Source organism: Myodes glareolus, chromosome 1, assembly GCF_982192425.1.
Source record: "Myodes glareolus chromosome 1, mMyoGla1.1, whole genome shotgun sequence".
Classification (NCBI taxonomy): Eukaryota; Metazoa; Chordata; class Mammalia; order Rodentia; family Cricetidae; genus Myodes; species Myodes glareolus.
The window spans coordinates 71740154-71759230 of record NC_142026.1 but is presented as its reverse complement, the minus strand read 5'-3'; the positions used below and the strand labels follow the sequence as shown (position 1 = coordinate 71759230).

At 46.4% G+C, this 19077-nt stretch overlaps 1 protein-coding gene across 3 annotated transcripts in view; it reads left to right on the top strand.

The window, feature by feature from the left end:
* Positions 1-19077, top strand: part of Nlrp4 (NLR family pyrin domain containing 4) — a 32047-nt gene extending 12970 nt beyond the window's left edge. For 2 of the 3 annotated variants that reach the window (XM_048426918.3, XM_085692290.2), the window contains exons 3-11: positions 149-449; positions 2509-4081; positions 6716-6874; positions 7247-7414; positions 8683-8850; positions 11044-11214; positions 12889-13059; positions 14507-14677; positions 18373-19077. In XM_048426918.3, the coding sequence (XP_048282875.1) occupies positions 173-449; positions 2509-4081; positions 6716-6874; positions 7247-7414; positions 8683-8850; positions 11044-11214; positions 12889-13059; positions 14507-14677; positions 18373-18511 (2997 nt within the window). In that variant the 5' untranslated portion in view covers positions 149-172 and the 3' untranslated portion in view covers positions 18512-19077. Of the gene's footprint in view, positions 1-148; positions 450-2508; positions 4082-6715; positions 6875-7246; positions 7419-8682; positions 8851-11043; positions 11215-12888; positions 13060-14506; positions 14678-18372 lie in introns of those variants that run through there. The other variant, XM_085692294.2, reaches the window with a different exon arrangement.

The following is a 19077-nucleotide window of genomic DNA, read 5'->3' as shown; positions in this document are numbered from 1 at the left end:
CAGTTCATACACCTGGGATAGGCCCTGGTGCCACTTCCAGGGCCCCCCAAAACAGATCAAGCCACATAACTGTCACCCACATTCAGAGGGTCTAGGTCACTGATATCATTTTTTTTAATAACTCGCTGCTTGCCTGATTTCCCCACAGATTCCCATCTGTTCTTAAGACAGAATGGCGTCTTTCTTTTCTGACTATGGCCTTATGTGGTACCTGGAAGAACTGAACAAGAAGGAATTCATGAAGTTCAAAGAGCTCCTCAAGGAGGACATTGTGCAGTGTGGGCTGAAACAGATTCCTTGGACCGAAGTGAAGAAGGCATCTCGGGAAGACCTTGCCAACTTACTGGTCAAATATTACGAGGAGAAGAAAGCCTGGGATGTGACCTTCAGAATCTTCCAGAAGATCAATAGGAAGGATCTCAGTGAGCGGGCAGCGAGAGAAATTGCTGGTGAGTTGGTTTAAGTTGCTTTTCTGGTGAGGATGGTGACATGGTTTTGATGACTTGACTCTTCCTCATATCATGGACCAGCAGATGTCGGGGACGTTTTTCTTCTTGAGGAAGGAGGCAGATTCATGTAGGCAGGTTAGCTCTGATCTGTGTCGTCAAATGTGTAGGATTTTGTGCTCTAACCTGCCTAAATTGTTAAACTTCTACCTAGGACATCAATAATTTACCCTCGCATCGAAACTGGGGAACTTAACTCTAGAGAGAAGTGGTAGCTCCGTGGATTTGGGCTAGCATCAACTGAAAACATCTGCTTATAGATCACATCACGGTTGGCAGGGAGACGGCTCCCTCTGTGTAAGCGTGAGAATCTGACTTCAGCAACCACATGAAAGCCAGGCACTGTAGCAAGCTGGCCCTTCAGTGTGGCAAGTTCTAGACAGCTGGAAAGAAACTTAGCTCAAAAAATGAGATAACACTCAAGAAGCAGAAGCCATAAGAGGGCATTTAGATTTTCTGGTACTAGACAGCCATGTGGATGCTTGGAACTGAACCCAAGTCTTAACCACTGAGCCATATCTTGAGCCTTGTGTTAAAGATCTTCATGTGATGTCTTGTGTGTATCTCTCTGTCTTTTTGTTTTTGTACTTTCGGTTAACTTTTGTTTCTAACTGTCCTTAATTCTTTCGTTTCCTCTTTAGCTCCTCCTAATTAACTACACGTTCACCTATTGGCTTTTCTTTTGACATAATTATTTCTGTCTATGTGCACATACACCTGCACACCATGGTACACAAGTAGAGATCAGAGGACAACTTTTGATAGTTAATTCTGCTTCTGTCATCTGAGTCTTGGGGACCACACTCAGTTCATCAGGCTTAGTGGCAAGTGTCTCTACCTCCTGGGGCGCCTCACTGGCCCTCATCCTTTGAGTTTTAAATTTAAGACATTTTATAAAATGCAGTTTGCCTTGGTTATCCTCAGTCCCCTCCCCGCCTTGATTGTCCAGCCTTTTACTTTTATTGAACACCGTTTAAAAATTATTATACTTGGCATACAAAATGAGTTTCAGTTAAAATTTTCACGCACGCCTGTGTATGTGTGTCATGGTGCTTTGCTCATGGTATTCCCCCACTGTGACCCTCCCCCCCACTAATTCCCTCTGATCCCCTAAATAGACTCCTTCATGCATTTATGCCATATATGTGGGAAGTTGTACTTGTTGAACATTTTAAAGAATCTTTTTAAAACCCAGTTTGGGCTGAAATGGGGGAGAGGGAGCCCCGAACTTCTGGTGCCAGCCTCTGAAATAGCCCATGACACTATAACATTCACACAACACACACGCACACACGCAAGCTGTGCTCAAGGACCAGTGAAAATCTCCCATTAACCAGCATATTGTTCTGGGTGTTATGGTTACAGCATGAGGTGGGACCTTAAGTGGACCCCAGTGGGCCCCATCCCATGGTGCAATTACCGAGAGAACGGTAAAGGAGGGCAGAGAGGGAGAGAGACAGAAGGAGGGGGGAAGAGAGGGAAAGACCCGCTTGCCTCTTCAGAACAGCGAGAAGAGGGAGTAGGCAGACTTGTCTCCTAGAGACCTTTGCGCCTGTGTACTACAGCCAAGGAAAGGGTTGCCATGCACAGAGGGGTGACATACTGTGCCAGGTTCCCAAGGGCAGGGCCAAGTGTGCCTGGATGCTAACACTGGCCCACAGTTTACCGATTCCTAAAGACATCCATCATAAACAGGCTAAAGAAATGGCTCCGTGGTTACGAGCATGCCCTGCTCTTGGAGAGGACCTGAGTTCAGCTGCCAGCACTCCATTCCCAGCACCCATGTGGCTGGCTCATGGCCAGCTGTAACTCCAGCTCCAGGAGGTGGGGGTTCCACACCTCTGACCTCCCTGAGAGTGCACTAACACACACATAATTTAAAATATTGTTTTTTTGAAGGGTACCTCCTGAGAATTAAAATATCAAGGTCAGGTCATAGATGAGTGAATGCTTAACTTTGATGCATTGTGGATTTTTTTTCTCCTGTGCTCACTGACCTCAGGATACACAAAACTATATCAAGCTCATTTGAAGAAGAAGCTGACCCAGGATTGGTCCAGAAAATTTGACTTCCCAATTCAGGATTTCGTGAAGCAGAAAGTCAGCCAGGATGAATACAGTCAATTCGAGCATCTTTTCATATCAAAGGCAGCCGAGAAGAAGCCACACACGGTGATCCTGAAAGGAATGGCAGGAATCGGCAAGACACTGACTTTGGCAAGGTTAATGCTGGCCTGGTCAGAAGGCCTGATATTTCAGAACAAATTCTCCTACATCTTCTACTTCTGCTGTCAGGAAGTGACGCAGCTGAAGACAGCAAGCCTGACCGAACTGATGTCCAGAGAGTGGCCCAGCCCCTCGGCTCCCATCATGGAGATAATATCCCAACCTGAGAAACTCCTGTTTATCATTGACAGCCTGGAAAGACTGAATTGTGATTTGACTGAACCGGAATTGGAGCTGTGTGATAACTGGATCGAGAAGCGGCCGGTGCACATACTGCTGAGCAGTTTGCTCAGGAGGAAGATCCTCCCAGAGTCCTCTCTCCTCATCACAGGCACCCTGGAGACATTGGATAAGCTGGAGGACAGGATCGACTACACAGAAATGAAAGCCATGCTGGGATTCGACGAGAGCAGCAGGAGAATGTGTTTCCGGGACTTGTTCCCGGATAAGAACAGAGCCCAGGAAGCCTTCAGGTTGGTGAGAGAAAACGAGCAGGTGTTCACTCTGTGTCAGGTCCCTTTGCTCTGCTGGGTGCTGGCTACGTGTCTGAAAAACGAGATAGACAAGGGAAGAGACCCGGCTCCCGCCTGCCGACGCACCACCTCCATGTATACCACGTACATCTTAAACCTGCTCATTCCCAAGAGCGCCCGTAGTCCAAGTAAGAAAAGCCAAGACCTGCTGCAGGGCCTGTGTTCCCTGGCCGCAGAGGGCATGTGGACAGACAGGTTTGCATTTAGTGAGGAGGATCTCAGGAAAAATGGCATCGTCAGTTCGGACATCCCCATGCTGCTGAACATCAAGATCTTTCTGAAGAGCAGGGACTTCAGGAATTTCTACACGTTCCTCCACCCGTCCGTCCAGGAGTTCTGTGCTGCAGTCTTTTATCTGGTGAGGAACCACACCGACCACCCTAGTAAAGACGTCCGGTGTATAGAGACATTCCTGTTTACATTTCTAAAGAAAGTCAACGTACAGTGGATTTTGGGGGGCTGTTTTATCTTTGGCCTTTTACACCAATCCGAACAAGAAAAGCTAGAGGCATTTTTTGGCTACCAGTTGTCCCAGGAGGTGAAGCAGAAGTTGTACCGGTGCCTGGAAACAGTCAGTGCCAATGAGGACCTTCAGGAACAAGTGGATAGCATGAAGTTGTTTTACTGTCTGTTTGAGATGGACGACGAGGCCTTTGCGGTACAGGTGATGAACTTCCTGCAGCAGGTGAAGTTCGTGGTGAAGGATTTTTCAGATCTGATGGTTGCTGCCTACTGCTTAAAGTACTGTTCTACGCTGAAGAAACTCTCCTTTTCAATGCAAGATGTCCTGCAGTTTGAACAAGAACACAGCTATATGTGAGTCCACTCACTGTCTCTCTTCTCTGTCTCCTCAGACTCTGCCCTGTGTGTTGCCGATTTACATAGACTCCTGGTTCAAAACTCATCCTGTTGTCCAATGCTGAGTGTCCAGCCCAGAAGTCACATGCACACAATCAAAACAGACTCAGCATATTGTGTACATATATATATATGTACACACACACACACGTGTGTGTATATATATGTTCATGCATGCATAGATATAATAAAAAGGCTACCAATTTGAGGGTTGGGGCATGGCAAATGGGAAAGGGAAAGTGATAGAATTCTATTTTAATTATATCTTAAAAATAAATTTTAAGACAAAATCAAAATTTTAAAAAGGGGGAGAAATGCAAAAATTCACTTCCTGTCAATGGCTTGCACTTTTTTAAGATTTATTTTAATTTTATGTGCATGTGACTGTGTTGATATGCATGGATGTGGAGATTATCTCTGTGGCCAGAAGGGGGCTTCTGATCCCCTGGAGCTGGAATTATAGATGATTAGTAAACTACCCTCATGTGGGTTCTGGGATTCAAATTCTTATTCTCTGAAGAAATATAAGCTTTCTTAAATAATCACTGAACTCTCTCCAGTCCAATAGGCTCCATTTTAAGTCCTGGATTGACTCACTTAAAGATATGCCAGTTGGGGGGCTGAAGAGATGGCTCAGAGGTTAAGAGCACTGACTGCTCTTCCAGAGGATCAGGGTTCAATTCCCAGCAACCACATGGAGGCTCACAATTATCTATAATGAGATCTGGTGCCCTCTTCTGATGTGTAGGCATACATGTATACGTAATAAATCTTCTTTAAAAGATATGCTATTTGATTTTATTACTATTCAACTTTATTAATTTTTTTTTGGACAAGTAGCTAGGGCAAGCCTGGTACTCAGATCTGCCTATCTCCAGAGCACTGGACTGCAGGCATGTGCTGCTGTGCCTTTTTGTTAACTAGTTGTGCATAGTTCTAGAGTAACAGTAGTGTATCAGTTCTGACATACGGGGCTGATAGTGCCTATGATAATGTGCAGGCCCTGGATTTGCTCCCCAGCATCATATAAAACCTGAGTATAGTGGTGCATGCCTGTAATCCAAGCCACTCAGGTAGTGGAGGTCAGTCAGAAACTCAGGCTGATCCTTGGTTATATAGTAAGTACAGGTATTCTAGGTAAGCCTAGAATACATAAGATAATATCTAAAGAATAAAAAATATTAGCCAAGCTGAGCCACGTCTCATATTTGTAGCCCCAGCACTCGGGAAACTGAGGTAAGAGGACCTCTGAGCATTTTAAACTCATCTGGACTACATACATAATGGCTTCCAGGTCAGTCTGATCTAAAGAGTGAGATCCTGTCTTCCTCACACACACACAAAAAGCAGTAGAAATACGTGTGTATAATTTGGAATCTCTTGGCTCTTTTTTCTATCCTGAGGTTAGAATCCAGGGCTAGCACTTTGCCAGGAACTGTGGCTCCAGCTTGCTTTTCTGAGACGTGATCTAGCCTTGCGTCCATCGTGTTCTCCAGGCTGCCCTGGAGCTGCTCCTTCTGCAGCAGTAAGCAGTCTGGGTTGACTGTGTAGGGGCTCTGGAATTTATCCTTGGGACTTTGCTTTCCTCGGGGACAGTGGCCTCGTTATCAAAGCAGCAGTCTATTAACCCACTGTTTTGTGAGGATGGAGTGTGATGGCCCCTGACCCGTTTCCCGCCCCTCTTAAGATACGAGCATCGCACTCCGGTTCTCCTCTCCCCTCCTCCTCGGACTTTCTTGATCTCCTAACTACAAACGGCCTTTTAAACGTTAAATGTTGCCAGGTGGTGGTGGCGGCGGCGGCACACGCCTTTAATCCAAGCACTCGGGAGACAGAGACAGGTGGATCTTTAAGTTTGAGGCCAGCCTGGTCTACAGAGTGAGTTTCAGAATATCTAGGACTGTTAAGTAGAGAAACCCTGTCTTGAAAAACCATCAAAGAGAAATGCTATAGGGAGTGTGGGGTTAACTCAGTTGCTGCACAAATATGAGAACTCTAGTTTTATCCCCAGGATCCACATTTTTAAAAAAAGGGCAGCACTAGGGAGGCAGAGACATGCAAGCACATACATGCACACACATGCATGTGTGCATGCACTCACATGCATGTGTGTGCATGCACTCACAAACATTTATACACAAAAACGTGTTATAAATGGACTCATACTCAGACCTTGCCCTGTGTCTGGCTAAAAACTGCAGGCATGAACTTAGCTGGCTACCCTCACACTGTTCGGGGAGTCGCTTTGCTGTGTTTGTGTGCTGTGGATGTCTTGCCTTAACTATTTTGCAAATGAGTAGAACTGAAAGCCCTGACAGTTTTTATCATTTATTTTTTGTTTTGTGTGTATGAATGTTTTGCCTACATGTGTGCACGCCCATCGTGTGCATACAGTACCCGTGGTGGCCAGAAGAGGGAGTCATTACCCTGGAATTGGAGTTAGGGTTGGTTGTGAGTCACCATGTCAGGTCTGGGAAGTTGAACTCAGGTTCTCTGTAAGAACAACAAAGGCTCTGAACCACCAAGCCATCTCTCCAGCCCCTTGAGTTAACTTTTCAACAACAGAATGTATTCCTTTCTCCTCTGCTACAGGGAAAAGCTACTCATCTGTTGGCAAGATGTATGTTCCACGCTGGTGAGCAGCGAGCAAGTCCAGGAACTCCAGGTGAAAGACACGAATCTGGGCGAGTCGGCCTTTTTGGTTTTGTATAATCATCTCAAGCATCCCAGCTGTACCCCTCAAATACTCGAGTAAGTTAAAGGTCAACTTTGATCGGGTCCTATCATGGAAGTAAAGGACTAAGCTCCCTGCCACCTTCCCGCTAACTGCACAGATGAAGGCTTACAGTCTAGTCTGTTCCTGACCATTCTTCACTGGGGGTGTCCTGTGGATTGGAGGATGACGAGAGTGTGTGTGGGCTCCTCTTTCTAGGTGCTCCCTCTTCTGAAAGCCAGCCTTGCTTGCAGACATTTCTCAGAGTTCCACGGAGAGGAGGAAAATCACCCAGTTTGAGAACCAATGAGCTGTATCACTGGGTCACAAAATTAGAATACCCAGTCATTGCGGGACATAGGAGGAGATGGTCGGGCTGGATGGGAATTGATGGTCTCTTTGTTCTGCAGGGTAAATAACGTGTCCTTCCTGTGCAATAACTACATGTTCTTTGAGCTGTTGGCACAGAACCGAAACCTGCGGTACTTGAACCTCAGCCTCACGACCCTCTCCCACAGCGATGTGAAACTGTTGTGTGAGGTGCTGAACCGGGAAGAGTGCAATGTGGAGAAGCTGCTGTGAGTCCCTGTGTCCGCCAGCTCGCACGCCTCGCAGAGGAGGCATCGAAGTTCGGTCCATCTGGCTGTGATTTAAAAAAAAAAAATGTCTTGGCATAAGCAACGTCAGAGTAAAAGGATATTGCATTCAAAATTCCAGCTTACAGGGCTCTGCTGTGGAGGTCGGGGCAGCAGAGAGTCCCATCAGTCCACAGTCGAGAGCAAAGAGAGTAGATGAATGGGTGCTTGCTAGGGCTCAGCTCACTTTCCCTGCATGCACAGAGCTCAGGACTGTCCTTCCCGAGGAATGGTGCCCCCCCCAAGGTGGACAGGTTTTACCACCGCCCGTAGCCATGCCCACGGGCCATCCCTATCTAGAGAACCCCTGGTTGAGATGCCTTTCTGTGTGATCGTAGATTGTGTCTTGTTGACGATTAAAACTCACAGGAGGGCTGGGTGGTGCTGGCTCATGCCTTAATCCCAGCACGTGGGAGGGCAGAGACAGGTGGATCTCAGTGAGTTTGGGGTCAGCCTGGTCTGCAAAAGTAAATTCCAGGCCAGCCAGGACTGTTACTCAGAAAAACCCGGTCTTAAAAAGACAAAAAAAAAAAAGCCACCTTGTCACAGGAGGACTACAGTTTTGAATTTGTCTTTCTACCGTTCCTGTGCAAACTCAGTCACCTTATACACTGATCACAGCTAACCAGCAGGATGGGTCAGCGGGTCCAGCTGTTCCGGGAACACAGTGTTTCTACACTGAGTGCTCTCCCCTCTCCCTACAGGCCCAGAGGGGCCAGCCCATCCCTGGACAAGGAGGCGTCTTAGAGGATATTTGCAATAAGATACTAGACTCTGGGGCAGGAAAACCCTCCTCACTCCCACAGTCCGGTTTCAACAGATGGCACGTCACGGTTTACCAATATGGCGTGTACCACAGCTGGTAGCTCAAGGGCACACACACGCACCCCAGTAAATAAATGTGATTTTAAAAACTGAGCTGGAAAGATGACTCAGCAGTTAAGAGTATTTGCTGATCATGCGCAGAGAACCCATACTGAAGTCCCAGCACCTACAATTCTAGTTCTAAGGGATATGATGCCCCCTTCTGGTCTCTGTCAGTACACATGTGGCATGCATATATACATGCAGGCAAACACTCATACACATTCCAAATCATCGTTTGTTTGAAGAACAGTGTCAAGGTCTGAGAAGTCCCAAACCTTCATGGGATTAGCAAGGGGACGTGTTGTGAAGCCAGAGAAAAATATGACCACCTTCTTCTCCTGCAGGGTGGCAGGCTGCCAGCTTTCCCCTGAGGACTGCAAGCTCCTTGCCTCCGTCCTGACCAACAGCAAGACGCTGGATCATCTTAATATCGCATCCAACAGCTTGGACAAAGGAGTGTCCTCACTGTGCAAGGCTCTGTGCCACCCAGACTGTGTTCTCAAGTACTTAGTGTAAGTGACCATGCTGGGGGGGGGGGTGGCGGCACTGTGGAGAAACCGTGACTGGGAAATGGCTCAGTGGGGAAGAGTACTGCCGTGTTGACAACGGTGTGCACTGTCTGAACCTCAGAGCTGAGAGGTGAAGACAGGTGGGTCCTAAAACTCAAGGACCGGCCATATTGGTGACAGATGAGACAGAGGAAGACATGCAGCGAGAGCCGCTGGCCTCCACAGGGCCACCAGACAGCGCACACGCTGTTAGATTCCTGAGTCAGCACAGAGAGGCAGGCGGTAGAGAAAGAAGCTGGAGCCTAATCTTGACAGACAGTCTCCTGTGGGAAAACGGGCGCCTGTGTGGGTAGCTGTGACTCTTCCCAGGAGTGGGGTGGGGGTGGTGCTTACATCCGTAAGGAGCCAGGACAGCTCCCTTTGGGTTTAGGATGCAGCCATGAGGTGATTTGACAGGCCCACATTCTTTCCTCCGTACCTTCCTGTGCTTTCCCACTCTCCAGAGTCCTGCCTGGTGACTAAGGCATCCCCTCACACCCCACATGGAGAAAGTAATTAGTTCTAATATCTGCCCATTGAAAGAGCCCCATAGCAGAAATTTCTAAGCCTAAACCTAAGATTCGCAGGCAAGCTGAGAGGCCTTGGAGAGGCGGCGTAAGAACACGCAGGCCACTTGTCCCCAGCCCGAGGAATCACACAGCCTCTGCTGGCCTCCACAGGCACCCTCGCTCAGACAGACAAACCCACTCATGACACACGCGTGATTTAAAACATAGACACAACTCCATAAAGTTGTTCTGTGACCTCACACATACTGTGGTATGCGCCCGCACACATCGTAGATGGCACAAACACACAAGAACGTTTAAATTTTTCATTGGGTTTGACCTGAATATCTGCAGATTATTTTTCTAGTTATTCCCTTGTCAGCATGGCGTAGCAGTGGGTGTTTATATTGTATTGCATATTGTGAGAAGTCTGGAGGTGGTTGGAGCTGGTGCACGGGAGAGTGTGGACGGCGTCTGGACACACCCTGAACCACTGTGCATACAGCTCTTCAGCACCTGTGTGATTTTGCATCCACAGTGAATCTGCCCTCTTGCCTTCCCATACGCACCCCTGCTACCCATAAATACCAAAGGATTAATGTACTAAACTTCAAAAGCTGTTAGGTTCCATTACAGTGCCTGAAACAGACAGAGACCTGTGTTGGTAACTTGTTTCTGGCACGCAGCGTGGGCTCTAAGCTGGGACAGTCTGAGCAGAATGCCCGTGAGCCCCAGAGCCTCATTCCACACAGAATGATCCTCTCTTGTGATCATGGATAGAGTAAGTGGGTAGGCTAACACGAAAGGAAACTAGGGTCTTTAGACGCAGAGGAGAAAACAGACGGATTGGTGCTTTGGGGGGTGTAAGGCAATCCTAATTAGTCTTAATAAAAACCTGGAGTCAGATATTAGGGGTTGAAAGCTGAAATGATCAGAGAAGCAAAGCAGCCAGCCACTAGTGTTACACCTCTCGGAATGCTCAGCCTAAAGTGCCGAGATCCTGTTTCTACGAATCCTAGACAGAAGGCTCTAAGTTCCTGTCTCTTCCCACCTGATATTCATGTCTCTGCCCAGTCATATCCCTTCCTGTCTCCACCTCCTCAGTGCTGGGATTAAAGGCATGTGATTCCTAAATACTGGGATAGAAGGTGTGAGCCACCACCGCCTGGCTGTTTCTCTTTTAAACTGTTTCACTAACCCAGGGTGGCCTTGAACTCACAGATCTGTTTGCCTCTGCCTCCCAGGTGCTGGGATTAAGTATGTGCCACCACTGCCTGGCTCCCAGAGTTGCTTTCTGTGAGGATATGTTTGTCACAGCAACAGAAACGAAATGGAAGCACATATCCTTCGTTATATAAGACACCGTGGATGTGGTTGTCTCCATGACAGTAACCATGTAGCTATAAAAAGTATCATAAAGCCAGGTGATGGAGTCATTGTTAATATAGATGATTTCAGTTAGCATTGGGGAAGATCTTCGAAGCATAAGTATTTTCAGTGAATTTTATTCAGTTTGGATACTGGAACTGACGTGAGTCGGAAGAAACGATAAGCCAGCATTTCCTTGTCTTGCTTGAATCTTTTGTTACTGTGTGTGGCATTGCGGAAATGCTACACTCCCATTCTCATGATTCTTTCCCGTCCACAGGTTGGCTAACTGCTCCCTCAGTGAGCAGTGTTGGGACTACCTTTCTGATGTTCTCAAGCAGAACAAAACCCTGGAACACCTAGACATCAGCTCCAATGACCTGAAGGATGAAGGACTGAAGGTTCTCTGTAAGCCTCTGAGCCTTCCAAACAGTATCCTGCAGACACTACAGTAGGTTTCTGTCAACTTGGCTTTGGAGGCCCTGCCTAGGAATCCTTAATATCTATACCTGAGAATACGGAGGTTAGGGTTACTCACGTCAGGTTGCTGATGAGCTGTTCCCAAGAACAAACCTGTACCTTGCCCTCTGAGTCGCAGTGTTGGTATGTGGCGGGGCAGCCTCTCAGAATATACACAAGGGACTGAAAGAAGGGAATTATGACTTGGGTCTTAATGGTTAAGACGTTTGGAGTAGATACTGGACAGTGAGTAGATATCAAGAGATGAAAAACTGAACCCCAAATTCGGGATCGAAGGGTATCGTAATTGTTCTTATCGCTGTGACTGTGATGAAACACCTGACAGGGGGGCTTAAGAGAGTCGGGGTTCAGTGTAGGTTATGGTATGGGATACTCTAGTTACTGCTGGTGGAGGAAGAAATGGTAGCGTGGCCTCATGGTACATGCGTACCTCATGGCGCATGCGTGCCTGTGAAACTTTACACACCTCAGGGTGGCAGTGTGTGTGTGAAATTCTTCACATTTTTGTGGGTTAGGAAGCAGAGTGGAACCAAAAGTGCAGAGATAAGGATATAACACCCAGTGACCCACATCTGCCTGTCAGACCCAATATTCTAGAGGTCCCACAACCTCCCCAAACAGTATTCCTGTCTGGGGACTAAGTGTTTAAATGCATCAACCTACAGGGAGACATTTCAAACCCAAAGGAAGAGTAATACATAGACGAGAAGATTCAAAAATGTGTGTGGTTTAGTTTATGTGCATGAAAATTCTACTTTGGGAACAGGAATTTGAGAAATCAGAAATGAGCTCCTCAGAAACAAGCTCGCCTGCTGGTGTTTCATAAAATCAAGTGGATCGAAGATAGTTCAGGAAAAGAGTGGGCTTCAAGCGTTCCCAGTCAGCTACTCTTCCGTGTGGGTGGCAAAGGCTGTAACATCACGCCATCTTTCTTTGCTGCCAAGTGTAGTCTCCTTGCACACTGCACGGTAGCTGCTCCCACTCCTGCCTTATCCACGGTTTGGGTCAGTACCCCCTACTCCATTTTCATAGGGTCACCCATAGTCAATTATTGCTCAGAAGCATTAATTTAATATAATAATTGTTCCAATTTTTTTTCAATGCAGAATTTCTCTGTGTAGCCCTGGCTGTCCTGGAACTTACTCTGTAGACCAGGCTGGCCTAGAATTGAGATCACCTGCCTCTGCCTCCTGAGTGCTGGGATTAAAGGCGTGTACCACCACCGCCCAGCTTGTTTCAACTTTTAAAGATTTATTTACCTCATTTTATGTGTTTGTGCTTCTGAGTGTATGTGTGTGTATCACAGGCGTGCAAGTACCCAAGGAGGCAGGAAGATCCCCTGGAACAGTAGTTATAGGTGGTGAGCTTCCTGCCATGGGTTCCGACAGCCAAACCTGGGTCCTCTCCAAGAGCAGTGTGCTCTTAACCTCTGAGCCATCTCTCCAGTCCCGCTTTAACTTTTATTACGGCGCATTGTATTTGGTGTGCTCCGCCATCATTAATATCTTAGTGTGCCTGGTCTTCTTTGTCCTCTGTGGACCATTGAGAAGATGATCTGAAGGGCTCAGTGCTGTCTGCAGTTTCGGGTATCACTGAGTCTTGTGTAACAGGGAGTAACCACCATATTGTGATTTTTCCCCTGCAGTTTGAGACGTTGTCTCATCACCGCTAGCAGCTGCCAAGATCTGTCGGAAGTCCTCAGCAACAACCAGAACCTGAAAAGCCTTCAGATTTCCAACAATAAGATAGAAGACGCTGGCGTGAAGGTTCTGTGTGATGCTATCAAACAGCCCAGCTGCCACTTAGAGATTCTCGGGTGGGTGTCATCGAGGTCATAGCTGTGTCCTTGAGGGTGACAAAAGGTAGGAGATTAATGTGCGGAAAGAGAAATCAAAATTCCGTAGGGACAACATAGCAGTTAGCCTTACTACTGGCTCATCGCTAGTCTAGCCAGGTATGATTTACCTCAACTGGGCATACCAGCAACACTTGATCATCTAGGGAACTGTGATAATGGGACAACCTCACTGTTGAGAATGGAGACAGGAGAAGTGGATGGTGCGGGCATGGGTGGATAGATACATGGATACACAAATGGACGCCAGGATGGGTAAATGGATGCCAGGGTGGGTGGGTGGACGCCAGGATGGGTGGGTGGACGCCAGGATGGGTGGGTGGACGCCAGGATGGGTGAGTGGACGCCAGGATGGGTGAGTGGACGCCAGGATGGGTGAGTGGATGCCAGGATGGGTGAGTGGACGCCAGGATGGGTGGATGATTGATTGTTGCATGCATGGGATGGATGGTTATTACAAGGATGGATGCATGTTTGGTTGGATGAGTATATAGATGATTGGATGGATGCCTGGGTGGGGGTGAATGGATGGGTGAATGAAGGTTGCAGGCATAGATATATGGTATTAATGGATTGAATCATGTGATAGGTAGCTGTTTTATGGATGGGTGCATATGTGGATGCACAGATGGACGTCCACTGGCGATGACAAGTGTGGCTAGCCCACATCTCATTGACTTTTTTGTCTGGACTAACTGATTTGGCAACTGTTTTGGCTACCGTGACAAACATAGACTGAATGACTCTTGCACCAGAGATTTATTGATGATGCTGTTGTAGAGGCTAGAAGTGAGAGCTTGCTGTCAGCAGGGTTCCATTAGAGGACCAAGGCAGGGCATGCAGTCTAGGCTTTGCTCATTGACCTGAAAATGGCTGTCTTCTCCCTGTGTATTCAGTTATACAAGATTAGTTCCCACCCTAGTGTCCTCATTATAACTTAGTTTCCTCTCTAAAACCTGTGTCTCAAGGTCCAGTCCCATGAGGCACAGGGAATTTGAACTTCAACATATGAATTTTGAGGGGACATAGTTTAGTTCATAGAAAATGAATCTTCAAGGGTTCAGATCAAAAGGTATCATGGCGCCTGAGGTGTAGGCTCAGAACTCACCAACCCCCACCGTATTACCCAGTGCCGGGTAAAATTTCACCCCAGGTTCAAGGGCTGGGACAGCAGACTGTTGAGTGGAGAGGGCAAGTTCATTCATTACAGACATGGATACAGAGAATGGGCAGTTGTGGTCACATCTGACAAACGGGACAATGCGACATCATGAACACTGGGCTTTTTAAGAGACTGTCCTTAAAAGGGACATGAAAGGCTATGGAGTAAGTGTAGGCTAAACAACCAAGTCACTTCTTGTCCGTCGTCTGCCTTCCAACTCTGACATGGAGCTCTTCTTTGTTGCAGGTTGCAAGCCTGTGAGCTAAGCGATGCCTGTTGTGAGGACCTGGCTTCTACTTTTACCCACAGTCAGACCCTGCGGGCAGTCGACCTGGCAGAGAATGCCTTGAACCGCAGTGGGCTGGCCATGCTGTGTGAGGCGCTGCAACAGCACAGGAATATCGAGCGTATACTTGGGTGAGCTGGCCTTAGGGCTAAGAAGTGTTTAACTGAGATCTGAAGTATGCCTCTAATAACATAACATAATAATTTAATATAGAATTAAGGGCTGGGGAGAGGACTCAGTCCGTAGAGTCCTTGCCACACAAGCATGAGGACCAGGGTTTGATACCCAGAAAGTACATGAAAAAAAACGTGAGTTTTACACTTGTAATCTCAGTCCTGGAGAGGTAAAAACAGGAAGGAGGATCCTTAATGCTCAGTGGCCAGCCCGTCTAGTCATATCAGTGAGTTCCAGGCCAGATGAGGGGACCCCCGTCTCAAAAATCAAGAATGATAATCTGATGTTGACCTCTGTCCTCTGCATGCTTACACACACACATGCACGTGTGTGCGCACGCAAACAGTTCAATAATAAGGCAGTTGGTTGCACCAATAGTAACCATGCCGCTGCTGTAGCAATAGGCATATCTTGTGAAATCTCGCCCCTCATTGAGGACAGGTGTCAACCTCAGATCATTCTTGATTGTTCAGATAGGAGTCTCAATTGAGGGACTTTGGGTAGTTAATTGGCATTTGGGGAGGAGATGCCATAAAATATTTTAAAATTTTGAATTAAAAATAAATTCAAGTAATATATTTTCTCACTTGGGGGCTGTTGCAAGAGTATTAGATTAAGTGTAAAACCTTCCTTTTCCTGTGACTAGTGAGTGCCCAAGTACTGGTGACATTTGGTACTATCATTGCTCTAACAATAATATATAAATATACTTGTAAACATAACTTACGTGTATACAGGCAGCCCTGATTTATCATCATTCGACTCTGCAATATGAAGGCATACCCTTACAGCCATTACAACACAGTAGTCAATAGTTACATGAGAGATCAACATTTTCATATAGGATGGGCTTTGTGATAGGTAATTTGATTTTTTTTGCCCACCTGGGGCCTAATGTGGCTGCTCTGAGAATATTTAAGATAGACTAAGCAAGCTAGGATGATCTGCTAGATAAAGATTTGTATTATATAATTATCATACAAATATATGACAAACACATAAATGTATATCAAAAATATATTCAGACTACTTTATATTAGCATATGATGTTTGTAAATGTATTGTATATTATTTTCATAACCCTCAGCATTTATCTTTGTGATTCATTTCCCCCCTATGGTCTTCGAACCCATGTAGATCAAGGTAACTTGTAAAAGCATATAAGTGAGTTCAGGTTACATGTGTGTGCGGATTACATGTGAGTGTGGAGGCCAGAGGACAGCCTCCACCGCCATCCACCCTCAGATGCCATCTGCCTCCATTAGTTTTGAATAACTGGGACTTGGGGCTAACCAGTTCTGTTAGACTGACTGGCCAGCAAGCGCTAGGAACCCGCCAAATCTCTGCTTCCTGGGTTCTTGAACCGCAGACGTGTGCCGCTGGTCCCTGCTTTTTATGTGGGCGTTGAGGGTTTATCCCAGGTCCTCAGGTTTGTGTAGCAAACCCTTCACTGAGAGAGCACTCTTCCCTAGACTCCAAGATCAGGGTCATTTTAGGTAGGTTAGGGCCCTCTTTTCTGGAAAAATCAAACCCTTATGGAGTGTCCAAGCTTTTGACGTCACAACATGGCCAAACACCGTTCACACTCAAACCTGTGCAGCTGGTGTACAAAACAATCTTCAGTTTTGAGTAAGTTTGTAATTTTGTGCTAGACCTTTTCCTAGCTGTCCTTGGCTGCATGTGGCCCCGGCTGGAGTGAATGTGTGAGGTAGAAAGAGGTAAGTTGTCCATCAAGTTCTGAGCCATCCAGCTCTGCATTTGATTCCAATTCAGCTAAGTTTATGCTGCACCCCAGGGCAAGGTATCAGTCCCTCTGATTATCAGGCTTTGATCTGCAAAGTAGGAGTCATTATTTGACACAAGAAATTCAAATATATACAGGTGTCCGATAATGTAGTAAATATTACAAAACCAAGTAAGTTTTCATTGTTGCTGTTTCTTTTTGTCCTTCTACACCACCTTGGAAAGTCTCAGAGAGACTTGTACTGCAGTTACTATATGCCCTAGGAACATGACTGTTTCCTACAGAGGTACTTGGAACATAAAATATGCAAATGTGATGGTTTGAATGAAAATGCCTCCCGTGGGCAAGGATGTTTGAGTACTTGGTCCCCAGTTGATTGTGCTGTTTGGGTAGGTTTAGGAGGTGTGGCGTTGCTTGAGGAAGTGCGTCACTCCTGCGGGTTCTAAACTTGCAAAGCTTTGTACCATTCCCAGTGTGCTTTCTCTGCTCTCTGCTTATGGTCCAAGGCATGTACTCAGCTTCCTGCTGCTGCTGCCGCCACTCTCCCTGCCACAATGGTAGCTTCTTATCCCTCTGGAACTGTAAGCCCAAATAGACCCTTCCTGCTGTGAGTTGCCTTGGTCATGGTGTTTTATAACAATAATAGAAAAGCAATTAACACAGAACCAAGACAGAGACCAAAACCAGGGTGGGTGGGTGGGTGGGTGGGTGGGTGTGTGTGTGTGTGTGTGTGTGTGTGTGTGTGTACGTGTGTGTACGTGCACGCGCGTGCATCTGTGTGTGTTTTCCTCTGTGGTGTCTGTGTGACTGTGATTGTAGGTGTGTGCACATGCATAACAAACAGCCAGAGGGCTAAAACCAGACACTCAAATCGTGGAGTTGTTTGAGCCTTGAAGGGGGAGAAAGCTCCTAAGCCTTTTCCATGTCTTCTATCCAAAATCCTAAGGCTTAGATGGAATCCGTGCTTCCTGTCACTGTTCTGGGGGTTGACATCAAACTGAAATAGGCCACAGTTGGGTTGAAGAATTCATCCCACAGAAACGGTCCAAGTGAGAACTAAAGGGCAGCTCAGTCAAGTAAGGTACTCTCAGCAGAAACATGAGGACCTGAGTTCCGATACATTCAGAAGTTGACTGTGGTCTCATGCTGTAGCCCTGCTGCTGAGAGAAGGGTGGAGATAGGGACCTCTCTGAAGTCCATGACTGGCAGGTTTAGCAAGAGACCCTGTCTCCAAAAACTATGGTGGTAAACAATTGAAGACACCTGACATTGACCTCTGGCTGGTGCATGCATGCACACACAAACATGGGCAACAAGTCAATTAAAATTCTTTATGTGTGTGGGTATTTTGCCTGCATGTATGTGTATGTACCGCATGCATGTAGTAGCCTTGGAGGCCAGAAGATAGTCTCAGGTCCCCTGGAAATGGAGTTACAGGTAGTTGTTGGCCGCCATGTGCGGAACTGAACCCAGAACCTCTACAACAGCAGCCAGTGCTCTTAACTACTGAGCCACCTCTCCAGTCCCCAATCAGTTTGTATGGAAGAAATCTGGATATCATGGGTATGTCTCCCCATGTAGAGGCAACATCAAGGTCGCCTGAACATGATCTTGGAAAAGAAAAATTATGAAGGGAAAAAGAAATGTTGGAAAGCACATAAAGGAAGCGTGAGGGGCTGAGGAATGACTCCTCAGTTAAGGGCATTTGCTGCTCATCCAGAGGTCTCAACTTCAGTTCCCCAGCACCCAACATGGCAGCTCACAACTGCTGTCCAGAGGGCCCGATGACCTCTTCTGATCTCCACAGGTACCTGCACACAAATGGTGTACATAAACTCGTCACACATATACCTAGACAAGAAAACCTTAAGAGTGAATTAGAGCTGTCAATTTTGTGTATCTTTCTAGGCTGCGAATTACTGACTTTGATAAGGAAACCCAAAAGTTTCTGATTGCCGAGGAGGAGAAAAATCCCTACTTGATCATCATAAGCGAAGAGGAAGTCAAGAGTGATCATTTCCGTAGAAGAAACATGGATGTATTCTGACCCCAAAAAACCTCCAAAAGAGTGAGGCCCTTCTTTTGGCCCACTTCTATACAAAAATTAATAGATCACTAACATTCCAATGAGATAGGATTTCTTTGCCCCGCCCTGCCCAGGTGTTTCATAAGACAGATGTGTTTTATTTGCAGGTCATTCAAAGAGCTACATGCTAAAATGGCTACCTTACAATGACATTTTTCTCACACTGGTATGTTAAGCACCCAATAAAGTGTTTTACCTTTGAATGCTTTAGAAATCTCTCACAATGAGATTTTCCTGTTGGGTTACTGGAGCACTGGTATGTTACGTAGGCAGTAATGGTACCCTAGAGAGTTGTTGGGGAAATTTTAATTGGCTACGCATGAGAAACCTTTGGCAGAGGGCCTAGACCAGACAGTCAGCTAATGGAAACAGTTGCTTTTTTTCTGTTTTGTGTTAAATAATAATTTAGGCGTTTTCCAAATCTACTGACTTCTAGTTTCATATGTTAATGCATACATAGTCATGTTTTTTTTTACTGTTTTACAAATATTTGTGTGTGTTGCAATAAAAAATTATTTACAAAAGCA